The sequence below is a fragment of the Chenopodium quinoa genome, unplaced genomic scaffold (genome assembly GCF_001683475.1).
Source record: "Chenopodium quinoa cultivar QQ74 unplaced genomic scaffold, ASM168347v1, whole genome shotgun sequence".
Taxonomy (NCBI): domain Eukaryota; kingdom Viridiplantae; phylum Streptophyta; class Magnoliopsida; order Caryophyllales; family Amaranthaceae; genus Chenopodium; species Chenopodium quinoa.
Window position 1 is genome coordinate 1,595,338 of NW_018743919.1, and position 16,923 is coordinate 1,612,260.

The 16,923-nt window shown below is 34.4% G+C and overlaps 1 protein-coding gene across 1 annotated transcript; it reads left to right on the forward strand.

Annotated features, from left to right (window-relative positions):
* Positions 1 to 2,083: 2,083 nt before the first annotated feature.
* LOC110687178 lies at positions 2,084 to 7,155 on the forward strand. The gene is made up of 6 exons (XM_021863792.1): positions 2,084 to 3,898; positions 4,226 to 5,296; positions 5,393 to 5,716; positions 5,954 to 6,102; positions 6,283 to 6,503; positions 6,710 to 7,155. Exons 1-6 carry the CDS (start codon positions 2,084 to 2,086, stop codon positions 7,153 to 7,155), a joined length of 4,026 nt encoding a protein of 1,341 aa, XP_021719484.1.
* Positions 7,156 to 16,923: the final 9,768 nt, after the last annotated feature.

Below are 16,923 nucleotides of genomic sequence, written 5' to 3' on the forward strand. Positions count from 1 at the left end.
TATGATCTGCATGCATAATTAAAGAAAATCCATCCTCATATATATTCCGTAGAATATGAGTATATAAAGCAAAGTCTAGTAGTATCATTGTTATGTAAAATGAGCTATCACTATTCACTAATGTTGCTTTTGTCAATTGCAAGTATTATCCTATATAATGGGGAGTATATAATAAGTAAAACACTTTTGAATGTTTTTTCAAATCCACATAATTTTGAAGATAAATTTGATGCATGTTCATTCACATGTAAAATCAAAAGATAATTATTACCAGACACATAATCACTATAAGTATTGAGTTATTGATGAAAAAAATCACTCTAATTATTACGAGTATTTTGTTCTCATTTTAATGATTATTTTCTATTTAATCATTTAATGAAGAGCAAATACTAACCTTGGATTAGTTGGGTGTACGCTGAACCCGAGTGTATATATAACAAATTCTAGCTAAAAGCTAATTGGCAAAGAGGGTCGACATTTAATGCATATACTTTTCTATTAATTTAATTTAATTAGTATCTTTATCGTGTAAAGTATTCAAAGAGCAGCCCATAATATTCTTCTTTATTCCATTTGTTGCAATGTTTTTTTTAGAATTTTTGCCATCCTTGTTTTACACTACTTGCCCTGTATAGACAGTAATAGCCTTATTTCATGCTTGTTTTTTATTAATTTATTTATTTGCAAATAGAATTTAAAAATTAATGAACTACGTAATTAACCTATCATTTTTTTTTTGAGAGAGAGAGAAACTTACAAGAATATTAGAAATGATTCTAGGCTGTTTGAGAGGCTTCAAGACGAAGCGCAAAATGTTGCTAACAACAAGAACCATACAAATTTCTAAGAGGAGAACTGTTGAATTGACTACCTTATATTTTGATGATTGACTTACGTAAAACAAACTCCGACTAATGATGTTTAAAAAGTCTTGGTTAAGCAGAAGATTCAGGTTTGAAGTAATATGTTCCGGAGTAGGAACAACAAAGTTTGGAAGACTTGATGATGAATGCAAGCTTTCAACATGTCCTCACGACTCTATATACTTAGTTACTCAGTGTACGAACTTAAGAAACAAAAGTGTTGGAAGGAACTAAGAAGAAACTCGAAGTTCCTGAAGGAACCTGAAGTTCCTGAAGGAACTTGACGGATGACTCAGAAAAGTTTTTAACAGTTTTCAAAATCCTTAATTTAAGGAAGAGATAAAATCAGTTTGAAAATATTGGGATAAAATCAGTTGAAAAGATTTATTTTATAAATAAATAAAATCTAAATAATTCTTTAATTTAAAAGATAAATTTATTTTAAATTAATTAATTGTTTAAATATCTTTTTAATAAATAAATATTTATCTTTTTAATAAATATTCTTTTAAACTGATTTTGACTTGGTAAAATTCTGTTTGCTTAAAAACAGGATGCACGTTGGACTTGGGAGTCAAGTTAGTGAAATCATGTTTCTCAACTTCCTCCACTTACATCCCAACTTCCCAATATAGGTGAACGTGGGATTGAGGGGGAAGTAGGAACATGATAGAAGCTTGGATAATCTCCCTATAAAAATAGATCAACGTGGCTTTTTGAAAGTGTGGAAAAACAATTTAAGTATTCTGAGCGTAGAGTTTCAAAGTGTTTAAAACGAGAAGTTCCTTCCATCCTTAGTCTCTTAAGTTCCTTAGGAAATATTTGTAATCATTGTGTAATTCGGATTGGGTCGTGAGAGTTGTAAAGTGTGAGACTTGAGAGAGTTCTTTACACTGTACAAGTGATTCGGAGTAGAATCACAAAGTGTGAGAAACTGTGATTGAGGGATCACAGTTGGATAACTTGAGTTCCCCACGGAACTTGAGTCTAGGCAACGTATTAGTGATTGTAAATCATTTTTACATAGTGAATTTATTCATTGCCTATCTCAGTGTCTTTTCTCTTAGTAGTAGATTTAATTCCGCAAAATTTACCATAGTCTACATACACTACAATTCACCCCCCCTCTTGTAGTATACATTGTTCTATCAATTGGTATCAGAGCAAGGAACTCGGAAAAGCAGGAAGCCCTGTCGAGTCAAGTTCCTGGAGGAACAATGTCAAAGGACGAGAGACTAGCTGAAGGTTACTTTACACAAAGACCACCACTCTTTAATGGGAAGTACTATGCCTATTGGAAGACAAGGATGGAGATGTTCATACAGTCCGAGAATTATCAAGTCTGGCGAGATATCGAAGTAGGAGATTACGAGGTAACCAAGACCAATGCAGAAAATGAGGTAATTCCTAAACCTATCTCTGAATATGATAGAAACGACTTTGAGAAGAAAGAAATTAATGCTACTGCTAAAAAACTCCTAGTTTGGGGTTTAGGGCCAGATGAACACACTCGTGTTATGGGATGTAAAACAGCAAAAGAAATATGGGATTTACTAGAAATAACCCACGAAGGAAATCATGAAGTCAAACGTTCTAAAATTGATATACTGCTTTCTAAATATGAACGTTTTGAAATGGGTTCAAAAGAAACTATTCAAGAAATGTTTACTCGTTTTAAAAATATTACTAATGAATTAGTTTCTCTTGGTAGAGTTGTTCCTATGGATGAACAGGTACGCAAAATTCTAAGAAGTCTTCCTGAAGATGAACGGTGGAGATCCAAAGTGGCTGCTTTGCAGGAATCAAAGGACTTTACAACTTTTAACCTTGAACAACTTGCAGGTTCCTTGATAACTCATGAGCTTCACCTATCAAACAAAAGTCAAGAAAGCTCAAAAAGCCGAGGAATTGCTTTAAAAGTTGCCCAACCAAGTGAAGAGGATTCCGAATCTGGAGAGGAAGAAGCGGCTATGCTAGTCAGGAAGTTAAAAAAGCTGTACCGCAACAAAAGGTTTGGTGACCAAAAGAAAAGGAACTTCATGAAGAACCAGTATTCCAACGAAACAAGAGGATGCCACAAATGTGGGAACACAGATCACTTCATCAAGGAATGCCCTCTCTGGGAATCAGAAAAAGGAAAAGGCAAAATGAAGGAACACGGAAAATCTCATACTCCTAACTTTTCAAAATCTGATTACAGAAAAGCCATGATAGCTGCGTGGGGAGACACAAGTTCCGAGGATGATGAAGAACCCACGGAAGAAGAGACTGCAAACCTGTGTTTGCTGGCTAAACACAGTGAATCTGCTAAAAAGTCAAAGGAGGTAAATCTCGAACCTAAATTTCTGAAATCCCTATCAAAAGACAAATTAATTTCTTTACTCATAGAAACATTGGATGAATATAAAGAAATATGTCTTAAATTTGGACAAAATGAAAAAGTTCTAGAAATCTATAAGGATCATATGAAATATTTGAATAGTTCAAGAACAGATGTTCAGGGAATATTCTTTGATTTGCTAGATAGAAACACTATGCTTAAAGAAACACTAGAAAGAGTCAAAAATGAAAATATCATGTTAAAAGTTGAATTGACTCAATATAAATTGCTATGCACTAACATTGATTCTAATAGTGCTCTTCAATTGCCTTTAGTAACCTTTAATGATGATCTTAAAAATTTGAAAAAAGAATTGCAGGTTACTAAAGACAAAAATGAGTTCTTTGAGAAGGAACTAGAGAGAGCAAGAAACAATGAGAGTGTAATCCACATGGGAGTTCCAAAGTGGATACTTGAAGCTCAAACCAGAAGGACAGAAGGTTTGGGTTTCAACCACAAAAAGAAGAGTAGTGGTAAAAAGAAAAACTATGTGGAACTTCCTAGTGAGACTGTGTGTTCCTTCTGTGGCAAGTCAGGACACAAAGATACTGAATGCAAAAGAAAGGAACTTAAGTCCACTAAAAATATAGCTTATGTATGGCAAAAGAAAAATGAGTCTGTTGTATCAACGAAGGAACCCATGAAAGATGGGGTTCCTAAATCTAACCCTTAGTTTCTTTTGCAGGTCGTAGTGAGGGGGAACAACCAATGGTACCTCGATAGTGGTTGTTCCAAGCACATGACAGGAGATGAATCAAGATTTCTCTCACTGACGGCCTATACAGGAGGAACTGTGACCTTTGGTGATAATAAGAAAGGCAGCATTGTTGCCGTAGGAAAAGTTGGAAGGTCAAGTTCCCAAGCTATTGATAACGTTTTTTTAGTCGAGGGCCTCAAACACAGCTTATTAAGCATATCACAATTTTGTGATAAAGGAAACTCTGTAAGTTTTGATTCTGAAAAATGTAGCATCATTCAGAATGACACTGGGAAAGTTTTGCTGGAAAGAACTCGGAAAGGAAACACTTATACTGTGGATCTCAATACAGTTCCGAGGAACAACTTAACTTGCCTCAGTGTCATTGAGGATGATCCTTTACTGTGGCATAAACGTTTTGGTCATGCAAGTTTTTCTTTGATTGATAAATTAAGAACAAGGAACTTGGTAGAGGGACTTCCTTCAATCAAGTTCCTATGTGACAAAATTTGTGATGCTTGTGTGAAAGGAAAACAGGTCAGATCATCCTTTAAATCCAAGAAAATGGTGAGTTCCACGAAACCTTTAGAATTAATTCATATGGATTTGTGTGGTCCTATGAGGATTCAAAGTAGAAGTGGAAAGAAGTATGTCTTAGTAATTGTTGATGATTATTCTAGATTCACATGGGTAATTTTTATGTCTAGCAAAGATGAGACTTTTGATGAGTTTGTTACATTTTTCAGGAGAATTCAAAAGTCCACCGGTCATCAACTGATACACGTTAGATCCGATCATGGCACTGAATTTGAGAATTTTAAATTTGATGATTTATGCAGGGAACAAGGCTTAAGTCATAATTTCTCAGCTCCAAGAACTCCACAGCAAAATGGAGTTGTGGAAAGGAAGAACAGAACCTTAGAAGACATGGCTCGAACCATGTTAATAGCCAGCGATCTTCCAAGGAACTTCTGGGCAGAAGCCGTGAATACAGCCTGTTATATTATAAATCGTGTCATGCTAAAGCCTATATTAAATAAGACACCCTATGAACTTATGAAAGGCAGAAAACCGAACATATCTCATCTGAGAGCATTTGGTTGTAAATGTTTTGTGCATAATAATGGTAAAAGGAACATAGGGAAATTCGATGAAAGAAGTGATGAAGCCGTATTTCTTGGATATGCTACTAACAGTAAAGCATATAGAGTTTACAATAAACGTACTATGTGTGTAGAGGAAAGTGTGCATGTTATATTTGATGAAACTAATCCACTTCCATGTACACAGGAACATGAGGACTATGACTTTGAAATTGGTCTAGTACGCTCTCAAGAACAAGAAGAAGATGCAGTAATTCCAAATAAGCAGCCAACTTGATTAAATGAAAATCATGAAAATCCAGAGAAGGAACTCGACATACTGACTGAAGTTCCTTCGATAGAACAGCCTCAGAATGAAGAACCTGCCAAGGAACCAATAACGCAAGAGGAAATCACTGAAGAAGAAGCAACTGGGTCAGGAAATCAGAATAGTCGAGTTACTATCCAAACCTTCCAGCCCAAACCTTGGAAGCACCAAAAGTCACACCCAATGGACAAAATTATCAGTGACTTATGCAAAGGAACTCAGACTAGATCGCAAATGAGGAACTTCTGTGCCTTCAATGCTTTTCTATCTACTTTGGAACCTTGCAACCATAAAGAAGCCTTAGAAGACCCTGACTGGATTATAGCCATGCAAGAGGAACTCAATGAATTCGAAAGAAATCAGGTATGACATCTTGAACCTAAGCCACTAGATAAAAAGGTCATAGGTTTAAAATGGGTCTTTCGAAACAAACTTGATGAATATGGTACAATTGTGAGAAATAAGGCTAGGATGGTTGTAAAGGGATATAACCAACAGGAAGGTATTGATTTTGAGGAAACATTTGCTCCTGTTGCTAGACTTGAGGCTATTAGAATTTTAATATCTTTTGCTGCTTTTATGGGTTTTAAACTGTATCAGATGGACGTAAAGTGTGCGTTTTTGAATGGTTTATTAAAAGAAACAGTTTACGTCAATCAACCCCCTAGATTCGAGAATCCAAACTTTCTAAACCATGTTTTTAAACTTGATAAGGCTCTCTACGGACTAAAACAGGCTCCAAGAGCATGGTATGAAAGATTGTCTAAGTTCCTTTTGGAAAATGATTTTAAACGAGGAAAAATTGATAAAACTTTGTTTTTAAAATCTAAAGGAACTCATCTTTTAGTTGTACAGATCTATGTTGATGATATTATATTTGGTGCAACTAACGAATCTTTGTGCAAGTACTTTGCTGACTTGATGTGCAGTGAGTTCCAAATGAGCATGATGGGGGAACTCAATTTCTTTTTAGGACTGCAGATCAAACAAACTGAATCAGGAATTTATATACATCAGCAAAAATATGTCAAGGAACTCCTGAAAAAGTATAACCTTGACAACGCAAAGACTAACCACACTCCTATGGGAACTAACTCTAGATTAGACGAAGATCCCTCAGGAACTTGTGTGGACCAGACAATGTACAGAGGTTTGATTGGTTCCTTACTATACTTAACTGCAAGTAGACCTGATATTTCTTTTAGTGTTGGTCTCTGTGCTAGGTTCCAATCCAATCCAAAAGAGTCGCATCTAACTGCCGTGAAAAGAATACTGAGATACCTTAAAGGAACGACTGACTTAAGTTTATTCTACCCACTAAGGATACATTCGATCTCAAAGGATTTGCTGATGCAGATTATGCCGGAGACTTAGTAAATCGCAAGAGCACGTCAGGTATGGTTCAATTCTTAGGCTCTTGTCCAGTTTCTTGGAGTTCCAAGAAACAAAACACTGTTGCTCTATCCACTCCTGAAGCAGAATATGCAGCTGCTGCTGCATGTTGCTCCCAATTAATATGGATAAAGCAACAGTTGCGTGATTTTGGCATAATTTTAGAATGTGCTCCTATATACTGTGATAATACTAGTGCTATATGCATCTCAAAAGATCCAGTACATCATTCACGTGTAAAGCATATTCATATTAGGCATCACTTTCTAAAAGACAATGTGGAAAAAGGCTCTATTAAATTAGAATTTTTACAAACTGAATATCGAATTCCTGACATTCTAACAAAGCCTTTGAGTAGAGAAAAAATCGAAAAGATGCAATTGGAACTCGGAATGATAAAGCTGAATTGAGCAGTTCTTCTTGGAACCCCAAGGTATGTCTTAGTGAAACGACTGAGCATTGCTATATATAACCTTGGTGTGAAAAACACAATCTCGAATCTTGCAATGAAAGAGTGTGTAATTCTAATGAGTGTGTGATCATGTGATTATGTCAATAAAGAAGACAAATTAAGCCATATTATTTTCCAAGTTTTTTTTTGAAAAGCTTTGTACAGGTCAACTAGTATTTTACTTTGAAGTAACTTACTGGAATTTTTATTTATCTTTAAATTTTTAATTTTATCCTTTTACTAATTTCATCTTATAAATTCCAAAACAACAAAAAGATTTTTTATTTTCTCAATTAAATTTTATCTTATTTTTTTTCCTTATTTTTCTTTTTATTGTAAATAAATCACACAACCTTTCAACCTCCCCACTAACACACTTTCCCACATTCACTCCCACATTAACTTCCCCTAATCCGTCACTTCACCACACCCCTTGAACCGTCACTTCTCACAAACCTATCAACTTTCCCCATTACCCCTCTTCAATATTCACATCATCATCTCTCATCACCCGTCACTCCCCATAAACCCATCCTCACCTTCAAGTTCCCACCAACCTCAATTTATACACTTCTCCCACTTCTCCTACTTTCTCAAAATTCACCCAACAATGAAAACCAACATCACATCCAACCCCTTAGAACGACGATCCGGACGGAACACCCCATCAAAACCCGTCCCTCCAACTATGATAATCCCTTCCTCCTCTCAAGCTCCAAAACGCAAGGCTACACAACCCAAGGAAAAACCAGAAAACACTAAGGCCCGTCGCACCTCGCACCATCGAAGAAAGCCCGGCAAACCCAAAACGACAAATTCTTACTTGGGTATGCAATTGATCACTCATGGTGCACGGATTGTAAGTTTTCCGAAATTTTAGAGTTGTTGGATTATCAAAATTGGATATATTTGTTGGATGTGTGTTCAAAGTTTCCAATTTATCCTACATTAATGGATGAATTTTGCTCCTCTTTTGTTTGCGTTGATGGCGTATGTAGTGCTACGGTTGGTGATGTGAATATTGAGTTTGATGCAGGTTATTTGGCCAAGTTGTTTAAAACCCCAAATATTGGATATAGAACCTATGTCAAAAACAAATCCAAAAACACCGTTGATGGCCACAATGAAACCGAAATTGTCACATTTATTGGTGGAAACCCGAAAGTTACTACAACTAACCACAATGCCTTAACTCCTTTGCATAAACTATTGTTCAACATCATTTGGAGAGGAATTCTTCCTCGTTCGCAAAAACGCAGTACTGTAACCCTGTTAGATGCATCCCTCATCTTCTGTCTAGCAAAGAAAGTTAGCATTAATTTTCCTGCCTTAATGATAACCCACCTAGACCACTGCATTCCCGACCTACACATACCCTATGGTTCCCTATTGACAGTGGTGTTTCAAGATTTGAAAGTTCCTTTGCCACAAATCGAGACATACACTCTCAAACCTGAACACATCCTTCAAGAAAAATCATTGTTAAAGCTGAAATTAAAAGTGGTGAATGGGAATGTTTGTTTTGCATCTGATGTGCAAAGTGATTCTGCGGGGGAACACAGTGAGGGGGAAGTAGAAAAGAAAGAAGAAGACCGTGAGCAAAATACAATTGATGAGAAAGAAACAGAGAAAGATAGTGACAAAGAGGTCGAAGTAGATAAGAATGTTGGGGCAGTAGAGAGTGAGAATGAGAAGGAGGAAGAGGATGATCAAGAGAATGAGAAGGAGGAAGAGGCTGATCAAGAGAATGAGAAGGAGGAAGAGGTTGATCAAGAGAATGAGAAGGAGGAAGAGGATGATCAAGAGGAATTACTGCAAGAGTTACTTCAGGAAGTTGGGGGCTCTGTCAAACACACCCCTGTACCAGGCAGACGAAGGAGAAGTATCAGACTTGCTACATCCAAACCCAAACCCCTGCAATCTGAGCTAGTTATTGTTGATTTGGATGATGATTCAACCAAAGTTTCTGAAGGAACTTCCACCCAAGTTCCTCAGGGTCCCTCCTCATCCGTTCCAGAAGGAACTCCATCACCACCTCCAGTTCCATCCCCTGCTCACCACACCATACCATCTCGACATGCTTCCCAGCCTTGTACTTCTGGTTTCGGATTCAGTGCTTTAAGCTCTGGTCCAAGTTCCTTGCAAATCCAGGAGGAACTTAATCTTTTGTCCACTACACTTACACAGAGTATAACTCATCTTTCTTCCACACTGGATAACTTGGCTACTAAAGTTGAGGGGTTGCAAACTCAGATGATTTCTCTGGAAGATAAAATAAACACTCATATGGACTCCTCAACCCAGGAAGTCAAAGCTACGGTGAAGGAACAGTGTTACAAGACCATTCTCAATGCAATCAAAGATGTTCCCTTACCATGAAGCTACTACCATTTCCTAATATTTGCCAACCATACCTACCCTACTATCTCTTGTGATTTTTGAACAATGTTCTTTTGTTTATTTTGGATCTTTTTTGGTTTGTTTTATACATTTCGTTTTGGTTCGGTTTGAAATCAACTGGCTTGATTTGTTTTTGAATGAGATATTCTCATTTTGGTTGCATATGAACTGTGTGCGCATGCTTAATCGTTCATGAATTCAGATTTACTACTCCCTCCGTAGTTTAGTACTATATATAGCATGCTCTTTCTATCATTTTGATAATGTCAAAAGGGGGAAGAGAAGAACAAACTCAGAAAGCTGGACTCAAACCGATTCCTCTTCAAGTCTTCATCGTTTAAGCAAAGGTATAAATTTCATAATTTATTAATTTCATGAATGATGCAGACTTCTTAATACTTAGTTTATTTTACTGTTTTGTTTATATAATTAGTTTATTCAGTTAATGGTTACGACATTTGCCTGGATGATTATTTTGTTTTAACCGAGTTTGTTTTTGTTTGTCATCATCAAAAAAGGGGGAATATTGTTGAATTGACTACCTTATATTTTGATGATTGACTTACGTAAAACAAACTCCGACTAATGATGTTTAAAGAGTCTTGGTTAAGCAGAAGATTCAGGTTTGAAGTAATATGTTCCGGAGTAGGAACAACAAAGTTTGGAAGACTTGATGATGAATGCAAGCTTTCAACATGTCCTCACGACTCTATATACTTAGTTACTCAGTGTACGAACTTAAGAAACAAAAGTGTTGGAAGGAACTAAGAAGAAACTCGAAGTTTCTGAAGGAACCTGAAGTTCCTGAAGGAACTTGACGAATGACTCAGAAAAGTTTTTAACAGTTTTCAAAATCCTTAATTTAAGGAAGAGATAAAATCAGTTTGAAAATATTGGGATAAAATCAGTTGAAAAGATTTATTTTATAAATAAATAAAATCTAAATAATTCTTTAATTTAAAAGATAAATTTATTTTAAATTAATTAATTGTTTAAATATCTTTTTAATAAATAAATATTTATCTTTTTAATAAATATTCTTTTAAACTGATTTTGACTTGGTAAAATTCTGTTTGCTTAAAAACAGGATGCACGTTGGACTTGGGAGTCAAGTTAGTGAAATCATGTTTCTCAACTTCCTCCACTTACATCCCAACTTCCCAATATAGGTGAACGTGGGATTGAGGGGGAAGTAGGAACATGATAGAAGCTTGGATAATCTCCCTATAAAAATAGATCAACGTGGCTTTTTGAAAGTGTGGAAAAACAATTTAAGTATTCTGAGCGTAGAGTTTCAAAGTGTTTAAAACGAGAAGTTCCTTCCATCCTTAGTCTCTTAAGTTCCTTAGGAAATATTTGTAATCATTGTGTAATTGGGATTGGGTTGTGAGAGTTGTAAAGTGTGAGACTTGAGAGAGTTCTTTACACTGTACAAGTGATTCGGAGTAGAATCACAAAGTGTGAGAAACTGTGATTGAGGGATCACAGTTGGATAACTTGAGTTCCCCACGGAACTTGAGTCTAGGCAACGTATTAGTGATTGTAAATCATTTTTACATAGTGAATTTATTCATTGCCTATCTCAGTGTCTTTTCTCTTAGTAGTAGATTTAATTCCGCAAAATTTACCATAGTCTACATACACTACAATTCACCCCCCCTCTTATAGTATACATTGTTCTATCAAGAACAGTGAAGGAAAAATCAAGATGATTATCACCATGAAATACTGAAAAGGCACGGCTTCCACGGTACCTTTGACAATTTATCACAACAACACGGTCATGATAATCTATCACAACAGATCCGTTTAATTCAGGAACAATTTGGTCCATAACATACAACAACTTAACTAGTTGATGACAATTTAACTTTAAAGGAGGAATTGAAAGAAACAATTTGTTTCAATTGTCTTTCAGTGGATAGGCCGACGTCGACATACATGTGTTTAGCTTAATGAAGATGATTGCCAAATATCCATAATATTATCATAATCATGCATGAAAACTAAGACCATGCGAGGAAAACTTTGCAGCTCTAACAAAACCAAATACAAACAATAAAATTGGATAATAACTTTATGCTATGTTATTTTTCTTTTTTTTCTCTTTACTTCTCTTTTTTGTTCTTCATACACTTGTATAATAATTTATAAAATTTCCTACCAAATTAGAAAGAATAAAATAAACAGGGGATTAATAAGAAAAAAAAAAGGGTTATTTTGTTTTTTCTGTGGGACAAGTCATGAACAAAGTAATCTACTAATTTTAGATATTTTAATCTTAATTTTAATTTTCAAATATCGCATTTATATATAGGTATAATTCTTATCAAACTAGGAGAAATATCAGAGTAGCAAGAACATACATAATCTTATCATCACTATCGTGATCCTTAATCACATCAATCACATAGTTAAAGATAGCATGTCATGACTCTCGAGCTTGTTGTAAAAAATTTGTTTTTATTATTATTTATCATTTAGATTTTTGTTCTTTGGTACTTATTTGTACCCGGAATTAGGAAAGAAACTAATAAAATTACCATAATGAAATGCATTTTACCAGCTTTCAAAATGAAATGCATTTTACCATCATATAGTTTGGTGTTCAAATTATCATTTCTACATCATAATTTAGCTATGTTCAAATTAACATTATTAACACACGATTATTTTACATATGATGAACTTCTCCTTTGAGAGAAGTAAGAATTGAAGTTTATATGCGATAGATACAGGAAAAAACTTGTTTGGACCTGGTTCACAATAATATTATTGTGGACTTATACACGTGTAAATAACGTTGTATTGAACATAATAACCCTAATTTTGACATAGCGACTTTATTCAAAACTCGTGTGACCTTTAATATTATTATGAAGCTGAAATACATATAAGTTAACTGATGCTATGTTAAACATAGTAACCTTAATTTTAACATAATGACCTTTATTATTCATATTGACCAGTATAAAAACGTTCATTTAAAAAAAAAAAGTTAATCTCTTATGATCTTTATACTAACACAATGTCTCCTATATTAACATAATAACCTTTATTTTAACACAAGGACCTTTGTTTTTAATTAATATAGCGACCATAGTGTCCCTAATAATAGTGGTTCACAATAAATTAATGTGAACCATGTCTATTTAAGAATTTTTAATGGATACAAGACATTATATTTATGAACCCTCTTCAATTTCACGGAGTCTAGCTCAATAGTCAAATCTAAGCCTAGCACTGTTTTCCTCTCAAAAACACAACAGTTTATTCTCACTACTGGGATATATTTCCGTGAAATTCTTTGACAAATAAATACTTCACAATGCTTTGGTAATTGCATTACCAAAAGGCTTAATAAAATGACTATAAATATCCAGTAATTTATAAAAAAACATCCTTGAAGAGTTGAAGGCTTGAACTATCTCGGTTCAACTACAGTCAGTGATACCTCATTGACAGATCCTGTATTGGAGTTGCTTGTCGACTGACTTGATGCAGTGTCTCGTCCACCTCTGATGAAAAAACCGGGTTGTTCAGGCTCCGGAAGAGTTTTCGAATGACTATCCAACTTACGAACTACAATTGCCATAGTAGGTCTTTTGTATGGTGATTTTTTAACACATAACAAACCTAGTGGAATCCATTTTATGACTTCAGTTGCTAGATCTGAATCTCTTATTCTTGGATTCACTAATTCCATGAGCGCACCATCTTTCCATTTCTTCCAAGCCTAGATACTCTAATTTTGTTAGGAATAATTGTCATTTTTTTTGTTTATTTTACATCTACATACATCAACAAATTAGTAATTAAGTTTCTTACATAGCTAAGAAGATCCTCCTCTCGTAGCTTAGTTGTTGGAAAGTAGTATTTCTCTTTCCGTACATAATTTCTAAAGCCAGTACACCAAAGCTATAAACATCTTATTTGATTGAAAATCGTCCCTTCAATGCGTATTCTGGAGCCATATAACCACTATAGAAGACATCATTTAGGGTAAGACTGCAAACATATATATACTTGAAAAAAAGTTACCCCTTCTCTTGGTAATGTTGTTAAAGAATATAATCAAAATATTTTTTTTTTAACTTGCTAAGTACCACCAACCCTATTTGTAGTGCCATGAGTCAGCAATTTTTGGATTCATATCCATGTCCAATAAGATGTTAGCGGCTTTGGTGTATGATTCTAAGCGGAGAATCTTGATGGAGATAAAGCATTCCTCGAGCAACTTTTACCATAATTTTGTAACGTACTCTCCAACCTAATTCTCCTTGCCTTTGGGGATCTGCACATTAATTATCATAAACGTATTTAGTATTAAGACTTTTCAATGGCCATATTAAAAATGTAGTCATTGTAACTACTTTCAATCTCAACCGTTTAAATATTAATGATTAATCTTGTCCATTTATATTTTTGACTTCTAAATTATAATTTATTTTTTTTACTACTTTATTTTTAACCAAAAAAAAAAAAAAAAAACAGAAAAATAACTGCTTGTTGCTGCCATTGATGCAGTTCCAAGTATTCAACCTAGCTTCAACCTAAATCTCCATTAAATTGATATGGAGGACCAATTAACATAGATAGGATTAATGTATGTATAACCAAACAAATAAATAGAAAACTGCCAACAAAACTAGAAAAAAGGAATACAATTTTATACTTTGGATATAAGAACTATAAATAATTGGATAGGATAATTACACAGTTCATAAGAATTTAATTATTGCTGTCCATAACTCTCTGTGGTCATTCTTGCACTAATTGATCGATTTTATGTTAAGTGGATCGTTATGTTATTCATAATTTGCAGAAAATCATCATGGGAGTAGTTTATTATGTACAGGATATTATGGAAAAACAGTTAAAGAATTTCTTGGGTATTTTTATGGTCAACTTAAATTAATGGTCCTAATTTACGTAATGATAATCAAGGGTGTAGATTTCGTTTTTGTAGCGATAACAATTTTAATGTAGTCATTGCAAAACTGTCCTTTAGTATTAATTAGGATATTAATTGATTAAATTTGTACATTAATAAACGTAAAAGTCAAAGTAAAATAATTTGTTTGAAAAAAACAGTAGGTAATATTTCCTTGATGAAAAAGTCAACATATCATACCAAATAGAAAATAGTCTAGGCTTTTGTTAGGCACATATCCATATACTAGCAGGTTTTCCTTCCCATCCAAACAAAATCCCAATAGCCTCACCAAATTTCTATATTGAAGTTTGGCTAGCAACAAAACCTCATTCTTGAATTCATGCAAACCTTGACTAGATCCACTAGACAGCTTCTTCACAGCTATTTCTTGTCCATTTCTTAATGTCCCCCGAATAAAAAAAAATGATAGATATTTTTCAGTATTAAATCACGATTCTATAGAGTATTTTCTCTTTAGGATTGATTGCTATAATCACTCTGTATTGTTAGTTACCTTATAGACTACACCAAATCAATTTTCACACGAAAATAAACTAGCCCGAGGCCTTGATGTATGTGTTGACTTGATGGGGTCTTCTCCTTTGACGCAATTTGGGTTGTCTGACTTCGTTTCTGATCGTGTTGTGCCGGTTGCGGCTCTGCGGAAGCGAGACAAGTATGGGGCGCGTTGCAGGACTATTGGCTATGGTTTTCTTCCTTTCTCCTTTTCTTCATTAGGGGAATTAGAGAAGCACGATGTTGCGTTGCTGAAGCAGGTTTCAGGCGTTCGCAAGGACTCAAGATATAGGTGCTCGTGCTGCTGCTCACATCTTCAGCAGGATCAAGTTCGCTATAGCTAGAGGAGTAGGGGCCCAGATTGTGTCTCGACTCCCCACTAATTTCTTGTAAATTGTTTAATAGGTTTTTGTTAATAATAATAATAATAATAATAATAATAATAATAATAATAATAATAATAATAATAATAATAATAATAATAATAATAATAATAATGTTGGGTTGATATTTGTTTTCGGTCTGGAATTTCTGTAAGAAAGAAGGTTAACGTTGGGTTGATTGGAGGGAACGATGAGCTCTTTGACCTACGGATGTATTACTTTATTCTTGGGATAGAGGCCTTGATGTGTGTGTTACTTGACGGGGTCTTCTCCTTTAACACAATCTGGGTTGTCCGACTTCGTCCCTGGTCGTGTGGTGTCGATTACTGCTCAGCGGAAGCGGGACAAGTATGAGGCGCATTGCAGAGCTATTGGCTATGGTTTTCTTCCTTTCTCCTTTTCTTCATTGGGGGAATTAGAGAAAGATGTTGTTGCGTTGCTGAAGTGGGTTCAAACGTTTGCTAGGACTCAAGATATTGGTGCTCGTGCAGCTGCTCACATCTTCAGTAGGATCGGGTTCGCTATACCTAGAGGGGTGGGGTCCTAGATTGTATCTCGACTCCCTACTAATTTCTTATAATTTGGTTGACTTTGAAGGTTTTTGTAATTTTTTATAATAATAATAATAATGTGGATTATAATAATAATAATAATAATAATAATAATTATTATTATTATTATTATTATTATTATTATTTTAAAAATGAATAAATAAATAAATAAAAATTAGTAAATAAAATAAATTAATTAAATGTTATTACTCCCTTTGTTTCTTTAACATCTAGCTTTCGGTTTTAATAATCCCTCTGTGTTTTAATAAGTGTTACACTTTGACCGACATGTAGTTTTAGGCAATTTAATTGACTTAAATAAAATAAGAGGTAAGTGGGGTAGTTGGATTATTAAAAAAAATGTAAAACAAAGATAGTGGAGTTGATAGTTTATTGAAATGTAATGAATGTGAGTGGAAATAAATAATTTAAAAAAAAAGTAGTAGTGGGTTTGGATGGGGACAATGAGAGGAGAAACATATAATATTAAAATGTAACGTTTTGCGAAAAGAAAGTGTAACACTTATTAAAACACAACCGTATTTAATAAGTGTAACGTTTATTAAAACATGGAGGGAGTGTTCTTTTTTATCTTCGAACTTTTGATTTATTCCCATTATGGTAAAGAAACTTTTAACTTTTACTAGTATCATCCTAATCCCTTCATATGGCTCACATAACACAACATTGAAATTAATAAACATAAATAATATAGAGAGAATGAAAAAATAATAATACTCTTATTAATCTCTGCAACTCAACTTAAGGCACACTACCTAGTTTTATAGGCACGTAAAATAACCAACCAAAGCTATAAAATAGGAAGATGTTATCACGATCACATGGTCAAAGTAAATGCATAAATAATCTCTCCACTATTAATCCTCTTAACATAACTACCTAAGACCCACTGAAATACTAATTCCTAATTCTTAGCTAGT